The following is a 27,339-nucleotide window of genomic DNA, read 5'->3' as shown; positions in this document are numbered from 1 at the left end:
CACTTGCAACTGACACAAGTGGTTCAACCAAAACATTTGTCACAGCTGCTTCATCTCTGTACAGTACTGAGAGACCAACTTCAGTGTCACCTGATAGTGACCAGACTCGTTCCACGAGTGAGACTGAGACGTTATCAGCTACTCCAAGCTCTAGCTCTACAACAACAGAGGAGGACATCTCAGGAGCGCAGACAAGTGAGGTCTCAGTCCAAGAAACCAAATCTTCCACAGCCTCCTCATTATTCAGCACAGAGACACCATCAGCAATGCCAGTCACAGGTGACGACAAGCCTGTGACAGGTGGAACAGAGAGTTCTTCTGTAACACCTTTTTCAGGGACACCAGTGGTTGGCACTGTAGTGAGTCCAACAGATGAGGATGTTTCAGGTGACCAAGCTTCAACAATGTTCACCATGACCTCCCAGGCCACAGCTACATCTTCACCATATAGCACAGTGGCAACAACAACAATATCTTCTGTAACATTGTCTTCAGTTTCAGAGGAACATGAGACGAGTACAAGTGGTGAAACCACAACAGTGCAGTCCAGTCCTTCCTTCAGTGAATCAACAATAACACCTGAAGTAACATCCTTGCTTTCAACCACCTTTATTGAGAGTTCAGGGGACGGCACAACCGATTTCACTGATGAGTCCCTTATTCCAGCAACCACTGCCTCCTCATTTTCCAGCACTGTGTCTCCACATGTTACATCATTCCTTGAAACTGACACAAGTGATTCTCCAAAACCAGCTGTCACAGCTGCTTCATCTCTGTACAGTACTGAGAGACCAACTTCAATGTCACCTGAAATTAAAGAGACTCCATCCACAAGTGAGACTGAGACGTTAACAGCTTCACCAAGGTCTAGCTCTACAACAGAAGAGGAGGACAGCTCAGGAGCACAGACAAGTAAGGTCTCAGCCCAAGAAACCAAATCTCCTGCAGCATCCTCATTATTCAGCACAGAGACACCATCAGCAATGCCAGTCACAGGTGATGACAAGACTGTGACAGGTGGAACAGAGAGTTCTTCAGTAACACCTTTTTCAGAGACACCAGTGGTTGGCACTGTAGTGAGTTCGACAGATGAGGATGTTTCAGGTGACCAAGCTTCAACAATGTTCACCATGACCTCCCAGGCCACAGCTACATCTTCACCATATAGCACAGAGACAACAACAACATCTTCTGTAACATCATCTTCAGTTTCACAGGAAAGTGAGAAGAGTACAAGTGGTGAAACCACAACAGTGCAGTCCAGTCCTTCCTTCAGTGAATCAACGGTAGCACCTGACGGAACATCACTGCTTTCAACCACGTTTGTTGAGAGCTCAGGGGATGGCACAACCGATTTCACTGATGACTCCCATCTTTCAGCAACCACTGCCTCCTCATTTTCCAGCACTGTGTCTCCACATGTTACATCATCACTTGAAACTGACACAAGTGGTTCTCCCAAAACAGCTGTCACATCTGCTTCATCTCTGTACAGTACTGAGAGACCACCTTCAATGTCCCCTGAAACCAAAGAGACTCCATCCACAAGTGAGACTGAGACGTTATCAGCTACACCAAGCTCTAGCTCTACAACAACAGAGGAGGACATCTCAGGAGCGCAGACAAGTGAGGTCTCAGTCCAAGAAACCAAATCTTCCACGGCCTCCTCATTATTCAGCACAGAGACACCATCAGCTATGCCAGTCACAGGTGACGACAGGACTGTGACAGGTGGAACACAGCATCCCTCAGTAACACCTTTTTCAGAGACACCAGTGGTTGGCACTGTAGTGAGTTCGACAGATGAGGATGTTTCAGGTGACCAAGCTTCAACAATGTTCACCATGACCTCCCAGGCCACAGCTAAATCTTCACCATATAGCACAGAGACAACAACAAAATCTTCTGTAACATCAACTTCAATTTCAGAGGAACGAGAGACGAGTACAAGTGGTGAAACCACAACAGTGCAGTCCAGTCCTTCCTTCAGTGAATCAACAATAACACCTGATGGAACAGCCCTGCTTTCAACCATCTTTATTGAGAGTTCAGGGGATGGCACAACCGATTTCACTGATGAGTCCCATCTTTCAGCAACCACTGCCTCCTCATTTTCCAGCACTGTGTCTCCATCTGTTACATCATCACTTGAAACTGACACAAGTGGTTCTCTCAAATCAGCAGTCACAGCTGCTTCATCTCTGTACAGTACTGAGAGACCAACTTCAGTGTACCCTGAAACCAAAGAGACTCCATCCACAAGTGAGACTGAGACGTTATCAGCTTCACCGAGGTCTAGCTCTACAACAACAGAGGAGGACAGCTCAGGAGCACAAACAAGTGAGGTCTCAGCCCAAACATCCAAAACTCCCACAGCCTCCTCATTGTTCAGCACAGAGACACCATCAGCAATGCCAGTCACAGGTGATGACAGGACTGTGACAGGTGGAACAGAGAGTCCCTCAGTAACACCATTTTCAAGGACACCAGTGGTTGGCACTGTAGTGGGTTCGACAGATGAGGATGTTTCAGGTGACCAAGCTTCAACAATGTTCACCATGACCTCCCAGGCCACAGCTCCATCTTCACCATATAGCACAGAGACAACAACAACATCTTCTGTAACATCATCTTCAATTTCAAAGGAACGTGAGAGGAGTACAAGTGGTGAAACCACAACAGTGCAGTCCAGTCCTTCCTTCAGTGAATCAACAATAACACCTGACGGAACATCCCTGCTTTCAACGATGTTTGTTGAGAGCTCAGGGGATGGCACAACCGATTTCACTGATGACTCCCATCTTTCAGCATTCACTGCCTCCTCATTTTCCAGCACTGTGTCTCCACATGTTACATCATCACTTGCAACTGACACAAGTGGTTCTCCAAAATCAGCAGTCACAGCTGCTTCATCTCTGTACAGTACTGAGAGACCGACTTCTATGTCCCTTGAAACTAAAGAGACTCCATCCACAAGTGAGACTGAGACATTATCAGCTTCACCAAGGTCTACCTCTACAACAGTAGAGGAGGACAGCTCAGGAGCACAGACAAGTGAGGTCTCAGCCCAAGAAACCAAATCTCCCACAGCCTCCTCATTGTTTAGCACAGAGACACCATCAGCAATGCCAGTCACAGGTGACGACAGGACTGTGACAGGTGAAACTGAGAGTCCCTCAGTAACACCTTTTTCAGGGACACCAGTGTTTGGCACTGTTTTGAGTCTGACAGATGAGGATGTTTCAGGTGACCAAGCTTCAACAATGTTCACCATGACCTCCCAGGCCACAGCTACATCTTCACCATATAGCACAGAGGCAACAACAACAATATCTTCTGTACCATTGACTTCAGTTTCAGAGGAAAGTGAGAGGAGTACAAGTGGTGAAACCACAACAGTGCAGTCCAGTCCGTCCTTCAGAGAATCAATGATAACACCTGACGGAACATCCCTGCTTTCGACCATCTTTATTGAGAGTTCAGGGGACGGCACAACCGATTTCACTGATGACTCCCATCTTTCAGCAACCACTGCCTCCTCATTTTCCAGCACTGGGTCCCCATCTGTTACATCATCACTTGCAACTGACACCAGTGGTTCTCCCAAATCAGCAGTCACAGCTGCTTCATCTCTTTACAGTACTGAGAGACCAACGTCTATGTCCCCTGAAACTAAAGAGACTCCATCCACAAGTGAGACTGAGACGTTATCAGCTTCACCCAGGTCTAGCTCTACAACAGTAGAGAAGGACATCTCAGGAGCACAGACAAGTGAGGTCTCAGCCCAAGAAACCAAATCTCCCACAGCCTCCTCATTGTTCAGCACAGAGACACCATCAGCAATGCCAGTCACAGGTGATGACAAGCCTGTGACAGGTGGAACAGAGAGTTCTTCAGTAACACCTTTTTCAGAGACACCAGTGGTTGGCACTGTAGTGAGTTCGAGAGATGAGGATGTTTCAGGTGACCAAGCTTCAACAATGTTCACCATGACCTCCCAGGCCACAGCTACATCTTCACCATATAGCACAGTGGCAACAACAACAATATCTTCTGTAACATTGCCTTCAGTTTCAGAGGAACGTGAGAGGAGTACAAGTGGTGAAACCACAACAGTGCAGTCCAGTCCTTCCTTCAGTGAATCAACAATAACACCTGATGGAACAGCCCTGCTTTCAACCATCTTTATTGAGAGTTCAGGGGACGGCACAACCGATTTCACTGATGAATCCCTTCTTCCAGCAACTACTGCCTCCTCATTTTCCAGCACTGTGTCTCCACATGTTACATCATCACTTGCAACTGACACAAGTGGTTCTCCAAAACCAGCTGTCACAGCTGCTTCATCTCTGTACAGTACTGAGAGACCAATGTCAGTGTCACCTGATAGTGACCAGACTCGATCCACAAGTGAGACTGAGACGTTATCAGCCACACCAAGCTCTAGCTCTACGACAACAGAGGAGGACATCTCAGGACCACAGACAAGTGAGGTCTCAGCCCAAGAATCCAAATCTCCCACATCCTCCTCATTATTCAGCACAGAGACACCATCAGCAATGCCAGTCAGAGGTGATGACAGGACTGTGACAGGTGGAACACAGCATCCCTCAGTAACACCTTTCTCAGGGACACCAGTGTTTGGCACTGTAGTGAGTCCGACAGATGAGGATGTTTCAGGTGACCAAGCTTCAACAATGTTCACCATGACCTCCCAGGCCACAGCTCCATCTTCACCATATAGCACAGAGGCAACAACAACAATATCTTCTGTACCATTGACTTCAGTTTCAGAGGAAAGTGAGAGGAGTACAAGTGGTGAAACCACAACAGTGCAGTCCAGTCCTTCCTTCAGTGAATCAACAATAACACCTGAAGTAACATCCTTGCTTTCAACAATCTTTATTGAGAGTTCAGGGGACGGCACATCCGATTTAACTGATGAGTCCCTTATTCCAGCAACAACTGCCTCCTCAATTTCCAGCAATGTGTCACCACATCTTACGTCATCACTTAAAACCGACACAAGTGGTTCTCCCAAAACAGCTGTCACAGCTGCTTCATCTCTGTACAGTACTGAGAGACCGACTTCTATGTCCCTTGAAACTAAAGAGACTCCATCCACAAGTGAGACTGAGACATTATCAGCTACACCGAGGTCTAGCTCTACGACAACAGTGGAGGACAGCTCAGGAGCACAGACAAGTGAGGTCTCAGTCCACGAAACCAAATCTCCCACAGCCTCCTCATTGTTCAGCACAGAGACACCATCAGCAATGCCAGTCACAGGTGACGACAGGACTGTGATAGGTGAAACGGAGAGTCCCTCAGTAACACCTTTTTCAGGGACACCAGTGTTTGGCACTGTAATGAGTCCGACAGATGAGGATGTTTCAGGTGACCAAGCTTCAACAATGTTCACCATGACCTCCCAGGCCACAGCTCCATCTTCACCATATAGCACAAAGGGAACAACGTCTTGTGTAACATTGACTTCAGTTTCGGAGGAAAGTGAGAAGAGTACAAGTGGTGAAACCACAACAGTGCAGTCCAGTCCTTCCTTCAGTGAATCAACAATAAAACCTGACGGAACATCCCTGCTTTCAACCACCTTTATTGAGAGTTCAGGAGACGGCACAACCGATTTTACTGATGAGTCCCTTATTCCAGGAACCACTGCCTCCTCATTTTCCAGCACTGTGTCTCCATCTGTTACATCATCACTTTCAACTGACACAAGTGGTTCAACCAAAACATTTGTCACAGCTGCTTCATCTCTGTACAGTACTGAGAGACCAACTTCAGTGTCCCCTGAAACCAAAGAGACTCCATCCACAAGTGAGACTGAGACGTTAACAGCTTCACCAATGTCTAGCTCTACAACAGTAGAGGAGGACAGCTCAGGAGCACAGACAAGTGAGGTCTCAGCCCAAGAAACCAAATCTCCCACAGCCTCCTCATTGTTCAGCACAGAGACACCATCAGCTATGCCAGTCACAGGTGACGACAGGACTGTGACAGGTGAAACGGAGAGTCCCTCAGTAACACCTTTTTCAGGGTCACCAGTGGTTGGCACTGTATTGAGTTCAACAGATGAGGATGTTTCAGGTGACCAAGCTTCAACAATGTTCACCATGACCTCCCAGGCCACGGCTAAATCTTCACAATATAGCACAGAGGCAACAACAATATCTTCTGTAACATCATCTTCAGTTTCAGAGGAAAGTGAGACGAGTTCAGGTGGTGAAACCACAACAGTGCAGTCCAGTCCTTCCTTCAGTGAATCAATAATAACACCTGACGGAACATCCCTGCTTTCAACCATCTTTTTTGAGGGTTCAGGGGACGGCACAACCGATTTCACTGATGATTCCCATCCTTCAGCTACTCCTGCCTCCTCATTTTCCAGCACTGTGTCCCCATCTGTTACATCATTCCTTGAAACTGACACAAGTGGTTCTCCAAAATCAGCTGTCACAGCTGCTTCATCTCTGTACAGTACTGAGAGACCGACTTCTATGTCCCTTGAAACTAAAGCAACTCCATCCACAAGTGAGACTGAGACATTATCAGCTACACCGAGGTCTAGCTCTACGACAACAGTGGAGGACATCTCAGGAGCACAGACAAGTGAGGTCTCAGTCCACGAAACCAAGTCTCCCACAGCCTCCTCATTGTTCAGCACAGAGACACCATCAGCAATGCCAGTCACAGGTGACGACAGGACTGCGACAGGTGAAACTGAGAGTCCCTCAGTAACACCTTTTTCAGGGACACCAGTGTTTGGCACTGTTTTGAGTCTGACAGATGAGGATGTTTCAGGTGACCAAGCTTCAACAATGTTCACCATGACCTCCCAGGCCACAGCTCCATCTTCACCATATAGCACAGAGGCAACAACAACAATATCTTCTGTACCATTGACTTCAGTTTCACAGGAAAGTGAGAGGAGTACAAGTGGTGAAACCACAACAGTGCAGTCCAGTCCGTCCTTCAGAGAATCAGTGATAACACCTGACGGAACATCCCTGCTTTCGACCATCTTTATTGAGAGTTCAGGGGACGGCACAACCGATTTCACTGATGAGTCCCTAATTCCAGCAACTACTCCCTCCTCAATTTCCAGCACTGTGTCTCCACATGTTACATCATCACTTGAAACCGACACAAGTGGTTCTCCAAGAACAGCTGTCACAGCTGCTTCATCTCTTTACAGTACTGAGGGACCAACTTCTATGTCCCCTGAAACAAAAGAGACTCCATCCACAAGTAAGACTGAGACATTTTCAGCTACACCAAGCTCTAGCTCTACGACAACAGAGGAGGACAGCTCAGGAGCACAGACAAGTGAGGTCTCAGCCCAAGAAACAGAATCTCCCACAGCCCCCTCATTGTTCAGCACAGAGACACCATCAGCAATACCAGTCACAGGTGACGACAGGACTGTGACAGGTGGAACAGAGAGTCCCTCAGTAACACCTTTTTCAGGGACACCAGTGGTTGGCACTGTAGTGAGTTCAACAGATGAGGTTGTTTCAGGTGACCAAGCTTCAACAATGTTCACCATGACCTCCCAGGCCACAGCTCCATCTTCACCATATAGCACAGAGGCAACAACAACAATATCTTCTGTACCATTGACTTCAGTTTCACAGGAAAGTGAGAGGAGTACAAGTGGTGAAACCACAACAGTGCAGTCCAGTCCTTCCTTCAGTGAATCAACAATAACACCTGAAGTAACATCCCTGCTTTCAACCATCTTTATTGAGAGTTCAGGGGACGGCACAACCGATTTCACTGATGAGTCCCTTATTCCAGCAACCACTGCCTCCTCATTTTCCAGCACTGTGTCTCCATCTGTTACATCATCACTTGCAACTGACACAAGTGGTTCTCCCAAAACATTTGTCACAGCTGCTTCATCTCTGTACAGTACTGAGAGACCAACTTCTATGTCCCCTGAAACCAAAGAGACTCCATCCACAAGTGAGACTGAGACGTTATCAGCTTCACCAATGTCTAGCTCTACAACAGTAGAGGAGGACAGCTCAGGAGCACAGACAAGTGAGGTCTCAGCCCAAGAAACCAAATCTCCCACAGCCTCCTCATTGTTCAGCACAGAGACACCATCAGCTATGCCAGTCACAGGTGACGACAGGACTGCGACAGGTGAAACAGAGAGTCCCTCAGTAACACCTTTTTCAGGGACACCAGTGGTTGGCACTGTTTTGAGTCCGACAGATGAGGATGTTTCAGGTGACCAAGCTTCAACAATGTTCACCATGACCTCCCAGGCCACAGCTCCATCTTCACCATATAGCACAGAGGCAACAACAACAATATCTTCTGTAACATTGTCTTCAGTTTCAGAGGAAAGTGAGAAGAGTACAAGTGGTGAAACCACAACAGTGCAGTCCAGTCCTTCCTTCAGTGAATCAACAATAAAACCTGACGGAACATCCCTGCTTTCAACCATCTTTTTTGAGAGTTCAGGGGACGGCACAACCGATTTCACTGATGAGTCCCTAATTCCAGCAACTACTCCCTCCTCAATTTCCAGCACTGTGTCTCCACATGTTACATCATCACTTGAAACCGACACAAGTGGTTCTCCAAGAACAGCTGTCACAGCTGCTTCATCTCTTTACAGTACTGAGAGACCAACTTCTATGTCCCCTGAAACAAAAGAGACTCCATCCACAAGTAAGACTGAGACATTTTCAGCTACACCAAGCTCTAGCTCTACGACAACAGAGGAGGACAGCTCGGGAGCACAGACAAGTGAGGTCTCAGCCCAAGAAACAGAATCTCCCACAGCCCCCTCATTGTTCAGCACAGAGACACCATCAGCTATGCCAGTCACAGGTGACGACAGGACTGTAACAGGTAGAACGGAGCATCCCTCAGTAACACCTTTTTCAGGGACACCAGTGGTTGGCACTGTAATGAGTCCGACAGATGAGGATGTTTCAGGTGACCAAGCTTCAACAATGTTCACCATGACCTCCCAGGCCACAGCTACATCTTCACCATATAGCACAGAGGCAACAACAACAATGTCTTCTGTAACATTGACTTCAGTTTCAGAGGATAGTGAGGGGAGTACAAGTGGTGACACCACAACAGCGCAGTCCAGTCCTTCCTTCAGTGAATCAACAATAACACCTGAAGTAACATCCTTGCTTTCAACAATCTTTATTGAGAGTTCAGGGGACAGCACATCCGATTTCACTGATGACTCCCATCTTTCAGCAACCACTGCCTCCTCATTTTCCAGCACTGTGTCTCCACATGTTACATCATCACTTGAAACCGACACAAGTGGTTCTCCAAGAACAGCTGTCACAGCTGCTTCATCTCTGTACAGTACTGAGAGACCAACTTCTATGTCCCCTGAAACAAAAGAGACTCCATCCCCAAGTAAGACTGAGACATTTTCAGCTTTACCAAGCACTAGCTCTACGACAACAGTGGAGGACAGCTCAGGAGCACAGACAAGTGAGGTCTCAGCCCAAGAATCCAAATATCCCACAGCCTCCTCATTGTTCAGCACAGAGACACCATCAGCTATGCCAGTCACAGGTGACGACAGGACTGTGACTGGTGGAACGGAGAGTCCCTCAGTAACACCTTTTTCAGGGACACCAGTGGTTGGCACTGTAGTGGGTCCAACAGATGAGGATGTTTCAGGTGACCAAGCTTCAACAATGTTCACCATGACCTCTCAGGCCACAGCTCCATCTTCACCATATAGCACAGAGGCAACAACAACAATATCTTCTGTACCATTGACTTCAGTTTCACAGGAAAGTGAGAGGAGTACAAGTGGTGAAACCACGACAGTGCAGTCCAGTCCTTCCTTCAGTGAATCAACAATAACACCTGACGGAACATCCCTGCTTTCGACCATCTTTATTGAGAGTTCAGGGGACGGCACAACCGATTTCACTGATGAGTCCCTTATTCCAGCAACCACTGCCTCCTCATTTTCCAGCACTGTGTCTCCATCTGTTACATTATCACTTGCAACTGACACAAGTGGTTCAACCAAAACATTTGTCACAGCTGCTTCATCTCTGTACAGTACTGAGAGACCAACTTCAGTGTCCCCTGAAACCAAAGAGACTCCATCCACAAGTGAGACTGAGACGTTAACAGCTTCACCAAGGTCTAGCTCTACAACAGTAGAGGAGGACAGCTCAGGAGCACAGACAAGTGAGGTCTCAGCCCAAGAAACCAAATCTCCCACAGCCTCCTCATTGTTCAGCACAGAGACACGATCAGCTATGCCAGTCACAGGTGACGACAGGACTGTGACAGGTGGAACTGAGAGTCCCTCAGTAACACCTTTTTCAGGGTCACCAGTGGTTGGCACTGTATTGAGTCCGACAGATGAGGATGTTTCAGGTGACCAAGCTTCAACAATGTTCACCATGACTTCCCAGGCCACGGCTAAATCGTCACAATATAGCACAGAGGCAACAACAATATCTTCTGTAACATCATCTTCAGTTTCAGAGGAAAGTGAGACGAGTTCAGGTGGTGAAACCACAACAGTGCAGTCCAGTCCTTCCTTCAGTGAATCAATAATAACACCTGACGGAACATCCCTGCTTTCAACCATCTTTTTTGAGGGTTCAGGGGACGGCACAACTGATTTCACTGATGACTCCCATCCTTCAGCTACTACGGCCTCCTCATTTTCCAACACTGGGTCCCCATCTGTTACATCATTCCTTGAAACTGACACAAGTGGTTCTCCAAAATCAGCTGTCACAGCTGCTTCATCTCTGTACAGTACTGAGAGACCGACTTCTATGTCCCTTGAAACTAAAGAGACTCCATCCACAAGTGAGACTGAGACGTTATCAGCTTCACCAAGGTCTAGCTCTACAACAGTAGAGGAGGACAGCTCAGGAGCACAGACAAGTGAGGTCTCAGCCCAAGAAACCAAATCTCCCACAGCCTCCTCATTGTTTAGCACAGAGACACCATCAGCTATGCCAGTCACAGGTGACGACAGGACTGCGACAGGTGAAACGGAGAGTCCCTCAGTAACACCTTTTTCAGGGACACCAGTGGTTGGCACTGTAGTGAGTTCAACAGATGAGGTTGTTTCAGGTGACCAAGCTTCAACAATGTTCACCATGACCTCCCAGGCCACAGCTCCATCTTCACCATATAGCACAGAGGCAACAACAACAATATCTTCTGTACCATTGACTTCAGTTTCACAGGAAAGTGAGAGGAGTACAAGTGGTGAAACCACAACAGTGCAGTCCAGTCCTTCCTTCAGTGAATCAACAATAACACCTGAAGTAACATCCCTGCTTTCAACCATCTTTATTGAGAGTTCAGGGGACGGCACAACCAATTTCACTGATGAGTCCCTTATTCCAGCAACTACTGCCTCCTCATTTTCCAGCACTGTGTCTCCATCTGTTACATCATCACTTGCAACTGACACAAGTGGTTCTCCCAAAACAGCTGTCACAGCTGCTTCATCTCTGTACAGTACTGAGAGACCAACTTCAGTGTCCCCTGAAACCAAAGAGACTCCATCCACAAGTGAGACTGAGACGTTAACAGCTTCACCAAGGTCTAGCTCTACAACAGCAGAGGAGGACAGCTCAGGAGCACAGACAAGTGAGGTCTCAGCCCAAGAAACCAAATCTCCCACAGCCTCCTCATTGTTCAGCACAGAGACACCATCAGCTATGCCAGTCACAGGTGACGACAGGACTGTGACAGGTGGAACTGAGAGTCCCTCAGTAACACCTTTTTCAGGGACACCAGTGGTTGGCACTGTAGTGGGTCCAACAGATGAGGATGTTTCAGGTGACCAAGCTTCAACAATATTCACCATGACCTCCCAGGCCACAGCTCCATCTTCACCATATAGCACAGAGGCAACAACAACAACATCTTCTGGAACATCATCTTCAGTTTCAGAGGAACGTGAGACGAGTACAAGTGGTGAAACCACAACAGTGCAGTCCAGTCCTTCCTTCATTGAGTCAACGATAACACCTGAAGTAACATCCCTGCTTTCAACCATCTTTATTGAGAGTTCAGGGGACGGCACAACCGATTTCACTGATGAGTCCCTTATTCCAGCAACCACTGCCTCCTCATTTTCCAGAATTGTGTCTCCACATGTTACATCATCACTTGAAACCGACACAAGTGGTTCTCCAAGAACAGCTGTCACAGCTGCTTCATCTCTGTACAGTACTGAGAGACCAACTTCTATGTCCCCTGAAACCAAAGAGACTCCATCCACAAGTGAGACTGAGAAGTTCTCAGCTACACCAAGCTCTAGCTCTACAACAACAGTGGAGGACAGCTCAGGAGCACAGACAAGTGAGGTCTCAGTCCAAGGAACCAAATCTCCCACAGCCTCCTCATTGTTCAGCACAGAGACACCATCAGCAATGCCAGTCACAGGTGAAGACAGGACTGTGACAGGTGGAACGGAGAGTCCCTCAGTAACACCTTTTTCAGGATCACCAGTGGTTGGCACTGTTTTGAGTTCAACAGATGAGGATGTTTCAGGTGACCAAGCTTCAACAATGTTCACCATGACCTCCCAGGCCACGGCTAAATCTTCACAATATAGCACAGAGGCAACAACAATCTCTTCTGTAACATCATCTTCAGTTTCAGAGGAAAGTGAGACGAGTTCAGGTGGTGAAACCACAACAGTGCAGTCCAGTCCTTCCTTCAGTGAATCAATAATAACACCTGACGGAACATCCCTGCTTTCAACCATCTTTATTGAGAGTTCAGGGGACGGCACAACCGATTTCACTGATGACTCCCATCCTTCAGCTACTACTGCCTCCTCATTTTCCAGCACTGGGTCCCCATCTGTTACATCATTCCTTGAAACTGACACAAGTGGTTCTCCAAAATCAGCTGTCACAGCTGCTTCATCTCTGTACAGTACTGAGAGACCGACTTCTATGTCCCTTGAAACCAAAGAGACTCCATCCACAAGTGAGACTGAGATGTTATCAGCTACACCAAGCTCTAGCTCTTCAACAACAGAGGAGGACATCTCAGGAGCACAGACAAGTGAGGTCTCAGCCCAAGAAACCAAATCTCCCACAGCCTCCTCATTGTTTAGCACAGAGACACCATCAGCTATGCCAGTCACAGGTGACGACAGGACTGCGACAGGTGAAACGGAGAGTCCCTCAGTAACACCTTTTTCAGGGACACCAGTGGTTGGCACTGTAGTGAGTTCAACAGATGAGGTTGTTTCAGGTGACCAAGCTTCAACAATGTTCACCATGACCTCCCAGGCCACGGCTAAAGCTTCACCATATAGCACAGAGGCAACAACAATATCTTCTGTAACATCATCTTCAGATTCAGAAGAAAGTGAGAGGAGTACAGGTGGTGAAACCACAACAGCGCAGTCCAGTCCGTCCTTCAGTGAATCAACAATAACACCTGACGGAACATCCCTGCTTTCAACCATCTTTATTGAGAGTTCAGGAGACGGCACAACCGATTTCACTGATGAGTCCCTTATTCCAGCAACTACTCCCTCCTCATTTTCCGGGACTGTGTCTCCACATGATACATCATCACTTGCAACTGACACAAGTGGTTCTCCAAAACCAGCAGTTACAGCTGCTTCATCTCTGTACAGTACTGAGAGACCACCTTCTAGGTCCCCTGAAACTAAAAAGACACCATCAGAAATGCCAGTCACAGGTGGCAACAGGACCGTGACAGGTGGAACAGAGAGTCTCTCAGTAACACCTTTTCCAAAGACTCCAGTGGTTGGCACTGTAGTGAGTCCGACAGATGAGGATGTTTCAGGTGACCAAGCTTCAACAATGTTCACCATGACCTCCCAGGCCACAACTTCAGTGTCACCTGTTACTGACCAGACTCCATCCACAAGTGAGACTGAGACATTATCAGCTACACCAAGCTCTAGCTCTACAACAGTGGAGGACAGCTCAGGAGATCAGCCAAGTTTTTTCTCAGTGCAAGAAACCAAAGGCCAGACAGCCTCCCCATTGTTCAGCACAAAGACACCATCAGCTATGCCAGTCACAGGTGGTGACAGGACTGTGACAGGTGGAACAGAGTATCCCTCAGTAACACCTTTTTCAGGGACACATGAGGATGTTTCAGGTGACCATGTCCAGTCCATGTTTCCTACCACCTCCCATGTCACTGTCAGCTCTAGTGTCACAGTTTTTACCTCTAGTAAAACTTCTACCTTCATTGACATGGAGATCTCTGGGGACACACCTGATCAGTATGATTTTGAGTCAAGCACAGATGGATCAGGAATTGAGGGATCAGCTGAGTCTCCTAAAAGTTTTCAGGATGAATTCGTTGTGACCACTGATGAGGCTGAACTGTTTGAGTCTGATACAACTTCTCGCATGTCTCGTCCGTCTTCCTCCACCCTTTCCAGTACAAACACGGAAACTTTTACAGTCACCCAAACACCCCATTTGACAAGCTCTGAGAATTATGTTACCAAGCAGGGTAGTGGTGTCTTCACAGTTGGCACTACAGGAATGATCGATTATGATACTGACTCTTTTAATTTGTCAACTGCAACTGTCCCACTGAAAAGTTCTTCATCTACCATTGCCTCAGGTCCCACTGATAGTACAAGAATTACGACCTTTCTCAGCTCACAGAAACCTAAAACAACAATAGTTCTGAGTTCTCATTCTCAAGCTACAGAGACTTTTACCTCAAAGCCACTGTTGATAGAGAGGGTATCTTTTGGAGAAGCTACAGGTGAAACTGAAACTTTAGTTTCAGTTACCCCAACTACTGATCTAAAGATTTCCTCAGATCTGTCTGGAAGTACCACTGACACAGAAAACCCCATCCCTTTTGAAACAACTGAGACTTCTGGTAAAAGTGATGTTACTGTTGCTGAGCAAACAATGCAGTCCTCTTATACAACTCTTTCCCCACTTACAATTGGATCCCCTGTTAATGAACACACAACAGATGACTTCATCACAATAAGTCCAAGCAGTAAAGAAAAGTATGATGGATTAACAACAATGACCACTCCCATACCCTCAATCATATATCACAGTGTAACAGACCAACAGGTTGTCATCATTACTCCAAGTGGAAGCCAAGAAAAGTCTGACTTGATTGAACAAACACCTACTATGGTCCTGCATGTATCCAAACCTTCAACCAGCAAAACCATCATTTTTACAGAGGAAGCAAAAAATGAAGATGACTTATTCTCTACAGTTACAGACACTACAAGGGATAGAAGCCCCACCACTGAGCTTGTCATCAAAGATAGCACAATGATTGATGCAGATATTATGGACAAAGTGCCCTCTTCCTTTTTTCACCCCACTATCCAGACAGAAGAAGCTGGAGGTGTCACAGCAACAATGACACAAAAGTTTGTGGTATCAGAAGAACCTGAAGGTTCAGGCACTGATAGTGCTACTCCTACGCCGGTAACTTTACACATCACCTCAGCCATGGCTTTGTCATTAGCATCAACATCTGTTGAAGGTGCCTCTAGTGTAGACACCTCCAGTGAAGAGTCAGTCACACCATTGTCCACCCTAGCTCCTGTTGTATCTACAAACACAAGGTCTGACGAATCACATGGTTGGGCTTCACCACATACAGTGGCCTCCAAAACTTTAAATACACTGAAAGTTTCAACAGTTCCATCCCCTATTGATGATGCAACACAAGCCACTGCTCATGAAGTGAGCTCAATGGACCAAACTTCATTTACTACAACAAAAGTGGTTTCTACATCACCAGTGTCCTCATTACAAAGTACAACAAAGCCTGATGTTATGGTTCAGTTTGTCACCACCTTTATTCCAGAACAAGATACAACACCATCTGAGTTGTCCTTCCAACAAGCCAGGTCTGAAATCACATTTACTCATCACCCCCGCACTATCTCTGAGAAGTCTATTTTGTCAACAACCAGTCCAATGTTACCAGGTGAAGAGACTAGCAAGGAAATGGAGCTAAAGAATAAGACTGCCCAGACAGCTGAAGCACCAACCCAAGTACCTATAACCACAGACGTTTCAACTTATGCTGAGGGTAGTACAGTTAACGGCAGCGAAGTCATTAAAACATCTACTGATTTTGAAAAAATATCTCATCCAACAGATCAGGTAGAATTAGCTAAAGGAACAGAGGATCCAAAATCTGATTTTTATGACTCTAAAAACCCAGAAGACAAAACTGCAGAGATTTCTGCAGAAACATCAGCAGAAAGTTCAGTTGAACCAACTCATGAGGCAACAACGATTGAATTCTCCTTACAAACAAAAAGAAATCCACCACCAACGGTGTCTTCACTTTTTAGCACTGAAAAACCATTGGTGGAGTCCACCAGCGTAACTGAAACGGTGCCTACTCCTACAGGAGATGAGGAAGTGAAACCAACAAGTGCAAGGAATGAACCACCTCCAGATACAGACCTCTCCTCACAGAATTATGATCATGATTATCCCCCAGATTATGACTCACTGAACCCTAGTTTACTGGAAGTAGCTCCACAATTTAACAACAATACAACATCACAAAAAGTTGTGTTGATTACTGTACCACCGTCAGTTTCTCAGACATCTGAGAGCCTTCCTGCTGAATCAGTGAGCACTACTGAAAGTGGCTCAGAGGAAAACATTATTAAGTCACCTGAAGAAGCAGTAGCCAGAACTGTCTTGCCCTCTGCCTCAGCTCCCATCAGTGTTACATCTTCTAGTTCTGAGAGTGGTTCAAAAAGCAGCAGCAGCTCAAAAGAAAGTATGCCCACAGCAAGCACTATTAATCTTACAAGTGAAGAGGTTAAGAAAATAACTTCTGAACATTTATCTGTTTCAACTAAGTCACCTGAAAAAGGGTCAAGCAGTTCTTTCAATTTGGTCTCAGAGGTGACAACTACGATTACAACAAAGTTCAACAGTTTGGAGGAGCAGTCTCTTTCTCCAGGTGAAATTAAAACTGTCTACAAGGTTGATACTACCACAGCTTCAAAGATGGAGTCTGTTCACCACACTGAATTGCCCTTAAGGACTTCTACAGAGTTCACAACGACTTCTGCTCCAGAACAAAGCCAGCCAATGTTTGGTGCAACAGAAGTCACAACTCTATCTCCTGTTGCTGAGGGGAACAATAAACTGGACAGTGACATACTTACACCTCCATCACCCACTGAAAGAGATCCACTCCTCAGGGCAAAGGAAACAACTGCACTGCCCGACATAGGATTGGGGCACACCATTGTTGGCGAGACTTTTGAAATTCCAGGTATCTTCAATTGAATGGCCTTCATTGGAATAAATACAATAAAATGTTCTAAGAATGAAGTAGTGTTTATGATAACATTTATTTATTTAATTTCTACACAGAAGGTAACAGATGTTTGGAAAATGTTTGTCTAAATGGAGGATCTTGCTACCAGAGTGGAAGCATCTATACATGTAGCTGTGCTCCTGGCTATGGTGGTGAACGCTGTGAAACAGGTGGGATACTATGAATACAGTGAATTTAGAGTTCTACACAGTATTTTTAATTCTGTCCTCAGAAGCATTAAATACTTTGTGTTTCCCGTGTAGATATTGATGAGTGCCACTCAAACCCTTGCCGAAATGGAGGTACATGTGTTGATGGGTTGGCTTCCTACACATGTGTGTGTCTCCCAAGCTACTCTGGGCTTTATTGTGAGGAGGGTAAGTTTGTCATTTAATTTATGGATTTGCATAATTTATTCTTCATTATTCAAGTTAAGATGAATGGAGGCTTATATAATCAGTCGCTGGTCTTGCATATTATGCATTAACTCACTATGTGGTCAAATCAAATATCCTTAAAGTCCTTGTAAAGTAAAATCCAAACTTTGTGTTTTAACACACTAGATATGTTGGAATATAGTTGCTGTAAATGTGGAAAAAAATTACACCTACATATGTGTAACTGAAGTTTGGATCTAGACTGTTAGAAAGATGTTCACCTCTTTCCTGGCTTGGTTTAATTTAAGCAGGGCAAATATACTGTATGTAGGAGCACATAGCATCACCGGTCTTGATGGGGAATTAAGGTCTTTACACACTGGGTCTGTTATATTTAGATGCGTTTTTTTTCGGATCCATTATCCGAAAAAACGTCACACACTCTGACCTTGCACACTGGACCGGATGCGTTTTATTTGCCTTACTGCAAAAATTCGTAAAAAAATTGTTTCATACTGCGAGCCTGCGTTTCTGTCACTCCTTTAAAATCCTGCTGGATCCATCCTGACAGAGAGCTTCATACAGCGCCTGCTCATGCATCATAGCGCTGATCCAAATTGGAGAAAAAGAGAGCAACTACTTAAGTCTGTTATCACCTGTAAGTAGGTTACAACTTATGCCTTTATCTGTCATATTTCCATGGCTGATATCAACATAATACAGGGGCAAACTATGGTGTTTGCAATGAGGTTTCGGGGCGAGAAAGGGAGAGAGAGGGAAGGGTTGGGCGGGGGTGAGTGAGCGAGAGAGAAAAAAGCAACAGGCGCTGAACTGAACCATCATTCACCCATCTATCTGTTATATTTCCATGGCTGATATCCACAAAATAAATGAGCAAACTTTGGTGTTTAAAGTGAGGTTTCAGTGTGTGAAAGAGGGAGAGAGAAAGGAGGGGTCTGGCCAGTGTGAGCAAGCGAGGAGGACACAGTGGGCACTGTTTTGAATCATCAGTCACCCATTTAAATGACTCAGATTATTGAAAAATTTCGCATAAAATCGAGCCTGTTCCGAAAAGAATTTGACGGACCAAAATTTCGGTGTGTGTTTGCAAACAACATTAGAACAACATGAGCTCGATTTTATTTTTTAATGTGCCAAAAATTCGGACGAAACAATCAGACCCAGTGTGCAAAGGCCTTCAGTCTGCCCCTGTAACCCTATAATAATATAGAACCATCAAGTTGTTCATCTCAGTACAGTCTGTTGTTAGCTGATTTTACTGTTCATTGTGAGATAAATTTCCCAAATCTATTAGCAATGGTGGTCATTAAAAGCATCATAACAGAGAGCTTTGTACCAGAAAATAAAAACAGCTTCTGTCTCTGCTCTCTGGCACAGAGCCACGCAGCTGTGCTCTGATCAGTAGCATTTCTTAAAATTTGAGTGGGTGTGGCTTTAGTTCATTCTACCGACACACCCACACCATCCTAGAGCAGATGTTACTGCCTCATTTTTCATGATTTTAAAGCTTAATCTTATGAACTTGTATTTCTGAAATTTGGCCTGGTGGTTCATGACATAGTGTCCTGTCATACGGCAAACCTAAAATACAGATTGTTTAATCAATTTAAGGCCAGCTCAGACTACACAATTTTTCTGGTCATTCACGACAGCACCATGTCAGACTATGCAACAAAAATCTTGTCCCATCTTGTCACCACTGTCTCAGTGACTGAGTGCGAGTTCACAGGTTGACAGGGGGGCAGGTCAAAGAATGTCTGTCACTCTACAACAGAAGCGCTAAGTGATAGTAACGGTCTTTTGCTTGTAAAAAGGAAAATAAGACACAATTGTGGATTGGATTATGGATAACAGTTATGGATGTCTCAAGAAGAGGACAATATAGACTGGCTCTCCTTCAGATATAACTTAAGGTTTGCATGTAATAACTTAAATAAAATGAAATAAAATTTACAAATTAGTTTTAGGGAATTAAACGGGATCAAAAGTAGTAAAACTTGTAAATGATGATGCAAAGATAAAGAGCAAATGCCCTCCTGATGGTAGACGTCAGGATTCACGTTGTTGACGTCGGGTCATGGTGTCAAACTAGACCATGATTTGAGAAAAATTCTAACATGCTAGTCTTGTTGAATCGTGGTTGTGGGCGCGTCTTGGACGGGTCGTTAATTATGTCACATGACAAGATAGTCGTTCCTGACACTAAATCGGGCCCGAGTTTTGATGATGAGCTGCAACGTTGCAGTTGAGCTTAAATCTGGCTGAATTCGTGTAGTCTGAGCCGGCCTTTAAATTATAATTTCGTTAAGGCTCACAGACTGTCAACAGTTTTTTCAGACATTCAGTTTTTAATGTCGTTCTTCTACTTCACTGCAAGTATGCTAGGTTTTAAGTTACTTCTTATAATTATGATCCAAGACACGGTATTTAAGTTTAAATTACCTTTGGGATCCTAGACAAGACGTTCAAACTCTATAACAATTAGGGATATTCCCATTTGAATTAATTTCAAAGTTGGTTAAATGCAATGAAATATTCAAATTAACCTGTTAGTCTAGCCATAAGAAACCACTCATAAAACAGTTGAGTATGATTTATTTAAAATTGCCTGCTAGTAATAGATGTGTATGCGGCTAACATAGCAGTGCTAGCACACTCGGTCCTTAGTCCTACTTACAGGCTAACAGCTGTATTCCTTTCTGGTAGTTGTGCGTTGTTTGGGTTGATAGTCCAGTTTTGTATAAAACTACAACCTACATCTTTATTTCCATAGAATATTGCCATGCATGCTATCCCTACAACAAACTAACAATCTTTCAGTGTCATTTAGCAGACGCTTTTGTCCAAAGCGACGATAGTATATCCATTTTATGTGCTTGTTTTCATCCAGGTAGTAAATTGGGAAGAGCAGACCCATTGAGCTACGGCCAGTCTATGGCTAGTTTTAATGCAATTGCATTACTGCTTATTTCACCGGCATTGGTGACAAAGATAAAAACATATAAGTATGTGATTTCTGATATATAGTTCTGGTGTTGAGTCAGTAAAGTTGAAGTCCTGTTCTCTGTATGTTTTCTATTGTGCTGACTCTGACACTGCACTTCTTATAGAAAAGCCACATGTGTGTTGTATTACAGCAGAACAATGCATTTACAAGAGGTAACTCTGCTCAGGCTTAGTTGGGTCTGACGCATGAGAGTGCAGACCAGTAAGGAATGGGGGGCAACTGTGCTTTGGGATTGTATGGGTCCAAGTTTAAGTGTGCCCTCAGACTCAACTGCTATCTTACAAAATTTCTCAGGAGCAAGACAAAAATTAGCATAAATTAGGGTCTTTTTTGTTAAGAGGGGTGGTAAGATAGGCTTTCATCGATATCTGACCAGGATACCAAAACTAAGCTCTCATCTATTATAAAAATCATAACCTCCCAGGTATCTGTGCATAAAGTTAGCCTGTTCACACCTGCATAGCTTATGTTATATTGATGTCACAAGTTCAAGTCTTAACTCACAAGAAATGCAGAGCACAGAGGATTTGAACTCACAACCTTTGGCAGCTGCCATGCCAAGACATGTCTCATTACATTTATAAAAAATAAGAATTTCTATGTCTTCAAAAACTTTAGGCAATATTTGAGATACTGTAAGACCTTAATTAAAACATATATAGTATGAATGGTCACTTTTTAAATGCATAAAGATATTTTAAAGCAAAATTGTATCTGTATCATTAGGTCATTAGAGTCAGAAGGCTTTTTTGGTCCCTCAACCAAGCTGGTAAAATACTTTTAATTGTTGGAATAAGAGCTTCAAAAATGCATTTCACCTCTTTTGAACAGTTTTCCTGTGTTTTTCTTTCCCCCTATTTTGTACTGTTCCATCAGATACAGAGACATGTGACTATGGATGGCACAAGTTCCAGGGCCACTGCTACAAGTACTTCCCCCATAGAAGAAACTGGGACACAGCAGAGAGAGAGTGTCGCATACATGGGGCGCATCTCACCAGCATCCTCTCCCATGAGGAGCAACAATTTGTCAATCGTACGTTAAAATTGCACTCGCAGATAAGGAATCCAATGAACAAGATTATGCTATAGCCTGCTGAAGTTACCTGTAATCTGTATACAGGCATGTAAAGTGCCATTGCTATCATCTTATCTTCTTTTACTTTCTGCAGCCTAATAGTCCTTAAAAGGGCATGTGGCAACAGAAGAGCTTAATCTGTCCTGTTTTACTCTACCATATGGCAGGGCTTGGACAGGACTACCAGTGGATTGGCCTGAATGATAAGATGTATGACAGTGACTTCCGCTGGACTGATGGCAGGCCTATGGTAAGATAGGTTGTTTTCTCACATATTTTTGTCTCGACAAATACTTCTTAGATGTGTACAATATCAGTATTTAGAAAAGGAGCAGAAGACAAATGCAGCCATCCAAGGAGTGAAAACCTTTCCTGCACTGTAGTGACTTCCTCTTAAGTATCAGTATGACTTGGTGGGTGAGTGCTCTGGTCAAAAATCAGATGTAGAAAAATCTACAAGCAGCAATGATTAAAAGATATGTATCGAATGAAAAGGACAACCAAGGGAAAGGAATACACAGTTAATGAATGGAGTTTGAAAAACTGAACAAAAGTGGAAGTGTGTTTGATTGAAGTGACTGTAGCTGTTTAAGCTTCCTTTTAAAGACAGGAAAGTGGCAAATAATTGTGTGCATCCGTGTTGAATGGACTGATGTCCTCACTTCAAAGACAGTCTTCGAGATAGGGGAGATATTGAGTCAGCCCTGAGGGCAAAGACAAGCACAGGCAGCCTGAGGAGATCCTTCCATGCCTGACAGATTGAGGGGTAATGAAGGTGTAAGTGATGTTGTGTGGAGGGGGCAATGTCAGGCGTGGACAGGTACTATCCCCCCACTACCCCCACATACTGTATATCAGAAGGTCCAGCCAGCACGGCCACCCGAGGGGAATGGCCACCAGGCAGGCAGACACACAGATGGACAGCACCTGTGCTTGGAGAACAAGTGGATAGAAGCAGCCTAGGGAGTCTGGGTGGGTGGTCACCTCCAGGGGGTTAAATTAGATAATAAATAAGACATCTCTGTAACATCTGTGAAATACTTACTTTAGGACAAATGAAAGAAAAGTTATTAGTTTCATTTGATCGGGGCACTGAAACAGACAAGTTTTGTTTTATTATTTGATCGTGTGGGTCATCAAAGTTTGTTTGATTATTTTTAAAAGGATGCAGGCCTGCTGTGTAGTTGTCGGGTCACTCATTTGTTAAGTTGAAGTGAGCTGAGCAGGAAGTTGCCGTGTGTTTGTTAACCATAATGACAGAGTAGAAGAGCCCTGGGGCATGATTGTGAGGGGAGTTGTGGCTTTGAAGGGTCTGTTTGAACCTAGAAGATGCCGAAAGACTTCAGGTAGCATCAGTTCCTGGCTGAATGCCCAACAGCACTACAGCTGTGTGTATACTGTATTGATGTGTAAATCTGGATCTCTGTGTTTGTTTACTTAAATGAGTAGTAGCTAGGAATGCCGTTTATGTGAGGTAACGGCTTAAAGCAAGCTTTCTAGTAACTTTATGCCCCCTGGTATTTTACATTTTACCATACAATGGAATTAAAATTAAATGTGTTATCACAGCTGCCAAATAATGAGCTTCAAAAACATGCAGTGGTCAAAATTGTTGTTTTGAATCGTCTTTCAGAACCCAACCCTCTGGTTGTGTTGACAGCAAAATAAAGTAGCTGGCTCTTATCTGAACTCAGTTTATAGGCCCACGCCAAACATGTGTTTGCCTTGTGTTGGTCATGTTGAGCACATCATCGTCCCTTTTAACAAATAAGGATGAGCTCCTTAGTTGTTAAACAGACTACTAGGAACATACTGTTGCTCCCTCTTTAGTTAGTCATTATGATGAGGTTTTTTATTTTTTAAGTTTTAGTTGGATTTTTATAATATGTATGATAAGATGCATTTCTATCAATAATCTTTATTTTTTATCTTGCCGGATAAAAACAGATGTTGATATCTTATATGCTGATATTTACAAATTTGTTTTAGTCAATATTGATAGATATATAAAATGTAGTTTAAACCTATAACGTGATTCCTTTAAACTCACTAAAACATTTAAGATATGAGGAGGAACAAAGTAAAGGCATTAGCTAATGTAGGTCTGTTGATCCTAAAACTTCACGGACTTGTTGGTACCTATAACTAATATTTACATCTGATAAAGACAGATATTTACAGCCCACAGTGCCTAAAAGATATTTACCTGCTTGTATGTTTTAGCCTTTATTTTATTGACTTCATTAATCAATTGTAGTCAATATAATCTAGCTTTTTGACAAAAAAAGTGCATAAAAAACCTCTTTAATACTAAGTGAAAATGGATTTCCACATAGTAATGTCAATTATATAAAAATATGTAATGTGAAATAAGTGACTGCATGAATATTTAACTCCCTTTAAAGTGACTGACCTAATTCAACAGAGGTCCAGCCAAGTGGTGCTAGTAGTTTAACAGTTAGTGAAATGGGGATCACCTGAGTGCAGTGAATGTGTCTCAAGTGTTTGTAGTATAAAGATACCTGAGTCTGGAAGGTCCAGTCACTGCTTAATCAGTTTTCCTGGCTACCATTACACCATGAAGACAAAAGAACACTCCAAGCAACTCAGAGAAAAGGTTACTGAAAAGTGTAAGTCAGGGGATGGATGCAAAAAGAATTATCTGAGGCACTGAACATCCCCTGGAGTTCTGTTAAATCCATTATCAAAAGTTGGAAGGACTATTGCACATGTGTAAATCTGCCTAGATCTGGCGCCCTCACAAACTAAGTGACTGTGCAAGGAGACTAGAAAGAGTCAAGTGAGAGAGGCCACCAAGACACCTATGACTACTCAGGAGTTACAAGCTTCAGCAGCTGAGATGGAAGAGACTCTGCATACAACTGTTGCCCTGGTTCTTCACCTGTCAAAGCTTTATGGGAGAGTGGCAAAGAGAAAGCCACTGATGAACAGATACTTAAATATTCTTAATGATAATAATAATAGATGTAAGGCTGACAATGCTAGTTGTACCAGTTGTCATCAGATGGGCCCATAGCAGCGGGCCGTCCATGCCAACAATCAAGAGAACCTTTAAGGCATGGGTGCCCGGGAGCTCCTAGGAAAGAGAAACGCCCTCAGTAGAACTCAAAATCCAAAATGATCCTGATCACTTACTCTGCTCTTCTTTTAGCAATACGAAAACTGGAGGCCTAATCAGCCTGACAGCTTCTTCTCTTCTGGCGAGGACTGTGTAGTGATGATATGGCACGAAGACGGCCAGTGGAATGATGTTCCTTGCAACTATCACCTCACTTACACCTGCAAGAAGGGCACAGGTAAAAACGCAAGTTGAAGCTGACCATAGAGGGAAAAAAAACATGTAATAGACTCTTTGACCTGCAATATCCTCATTCTGATGTTATCTTTGTTTCTCTTTTTAGTGGCCTGTAGCCAGCCCCCTCTGGTGGAGAATGCACGCACTTTTGGAAAGAAACGTGAGAGATATGAGATCAACTCGCTGGTGAGATACCAGTGCAGGCAGGGATTTATCCAGCGACATGTCCCAACTATCCGTTGTCGTGGAAACGGACAGTGGGACATTCCTAAAATCAGCTGCATGAACCGTAAGTACACAATTTTGTTTTGAGTAGATATACTTTGCTCACTCATGGCAACATTATTCCAATAAATCTAATATTTGATTTTTTTGTTCCAGCATCAAGCTATCAGAGGACCTTTATCAGAAGACATCAACACAATAGTCTCTACAGCATCAACAATTTCAAGAGATGGCCAGATGAGGCCTTTCGCTTACAGCTTTACAGGGGAAGGAGAGATAGAACTGAACATTGGAGGAAGAGACACTGACCGCCATTAAACGTGGCACCACTTCCTTTAGATGAGGACACATGGCTGATGCTTGTGTGGAAAGAGGATTCAAAGGAAAAGCACAAGAGAAAACTCAAAAAAGAAGCGCAAAGTGGATAACCTACAGTTTTCTTGCATTATGGATAACGATGGAACTTTATGAAGTGCCTTTTATTAAAGATATATTGACAGATGACTTTTCTGATCAAGGGGCACTGTTGTATAACACTGCCATGGAGGACTTTCAGCTGGCTACTGGAAAAATAAGAAAAAATACACCAACTATTCTTGCTTTATTTGCAGAAAGATTTCCATTCTGTCCATAGCTCATCAAATAATACAATCAGGACTGTTTTTTTTAAATACTTTTGTACACCAACTGTGCTATTTAAATCATCATAACTGTTCCTTCTTCATAGGTTGTGAAATTATAGCGCTTATGTGGTGTAAAGAAATCCATGATGTTGTCATGCTGTTCTAGGCTGGACTGTCATTTTAACGATCATGCATGCACATGCATGTGTACTGAAGTCTTTATATTTGTGTTTATTCTATGTCAAGCGATCCAAATGAGGCACCTGAGAGCACATAGAGGCACCAGCTGCAATGATGGATCATGCAAAGACTCACGGTTTACATTTAGCTTTTTTATTTTCTACAGCCAGTTGAGCTTAAGATCAGCAGAAATAGAGAAATAATGATGTGTGGCTTTTATTAAAAAGACCTTGCATGTAGAGGCAGCTCTCAAAGGAAAGAAAACGATCATAAGCTCAGAGTCTTGCAAATACAAGGTATTTTGTTAGATTCCTAGAGGTTCAAAAGTATTGCAGAATCTTTTCCATGATGTTCAGCAGTTGCATGCATCAGCAGTGACTGACTGACACGCCTATCCAAAGATAGAAACGAAACGGATGTTTTTTAATGAAAGAAGGGATGTGTGGCTCTAGTAGCCTAGATTTTCTGCTTCTCCTTTTTTAATGCATAGCTTCAAACTAGTTACTACAGCATGTTTACAATGAGTGTAATGCTGTTCATGGTAACAAACCAATCATCTGTTGCTCTTTTGCTGTTTTATTCTGCAATCTTAACATATCTGTTATTGTGGTTAATTGGAATCAAGCGTTGAGAGAATGTATTTTGTGAAACAATCAAAAGACTTGAACGTAACAGGCAGAGATGCATATAATTTATTTTCAAGCTGCTCTTGATCTCCTCACTCGGTTTATACTCACATGAAAAAAAATGATGCTGTCAACTGGCCCAGCAGTGTTCTTCATATATCTTTTTTTTATGCACAACAGGAGATCAGCCACAGTCTCAGACTGTTTTAAAGGGAAGATGACACAATGGATTTGAGACTTTGTACACCTTTAATGCCAACAGTGGACCAAAGAATATAGAGGGCCCCATCGGCTGCAATAATGTTCTGTAACTTTAACTATCTTTGTTTGTGTTGACAAGTGGATGGTGATCTGTCTGTCACCAGCCTTTTTTTAAACTGAAAAATGTTTTCTGTCTGCCTGTGAATGTCTATGTGTGTTTTAGCCTTTATGTGCATATAACATCTTTTTATATTTATAACAGGTTGTTTTTTATTTTACAATGTGAATGTCTGGGATGTTTTTTTAGTGAGATCAAACTGTTTTTCCTGCTTTAAATCACCAA

At 43.9% G+C, this 27,339-nt stretch overlaps 2 protein-coding genes across 3 annotated transcripts in view; both read left to right on the top strand.

The window, feature by feature from the left end:
- The window catches only part of LOC121509562 (mucin-22-like), a gene marked incomplete at its 5' end in the record, with an annotated part of 2,309 nt that extends 2,110 nt beyond the window's left edge, over window positions 1–199 (top strand). The window contains one exon of the mRNA XM_041787016.1: window positions 155–199. Coding sequence (XP_041642950.1) covers window positions 155–199 — 45 coding nt within the window. The remainder of the gene's footprint in view (window positions 1–154) is intronic.
- Window positions 180–27,339, top strand: LOC121509934 (serine-rich adhesin for platelets-like). 2 transcript variants are annotated; one of them, XM_041787741.1, is made up of 9 exons: window positions 180–8,973; window positions 14,155–17,298; window positions 17,400–17,513; window positions 17,607–17,720; window positions 21,625–21,783; window positions 21,993–22,075; window positions 24,998–25,142; window positions 25,248–25,430; window positions 25,523–27,339. In XM_041787741.1, the coding sequence occupies exons 1-9, from the start codon at window positions 267–269 to the stop codon at window positions 25,672–25,674; spliced, it is 12,801 nt and encodes a 4,266-aa protein (XP_041643675.1). In that variant the 5' UTR covers window positions 180–266; the 3' UTR covers window positions 25,675–27,339. The 2 variants fall into 2 exon arrangements, with proteins under 2 accessions (XP_041643675.1, XP_041643674.1); XM_041787740.1 differs by having other exon boundaries at window positions 180–13,833.

The sequence above is a fragment of the Cheilinus undulatus genome, linkage group 5, assembly GCF_018320785.1.
Source record: "Cheilinus undulatus linkage group 5, ASM1832078v1, whole genome shotgun sequence".
Lineage (NCBI taxonomy): Eukaryota > Metazoa > Chordata > Actinopteri > Labriformes > Labridae > Cheilinus > Cheilinus undulatus.
The sequence above is the reverse complement of the archived record's forward strand: the minus strand, read 5'-3'. Positions and strand labels throughout refer to the sequence as shown.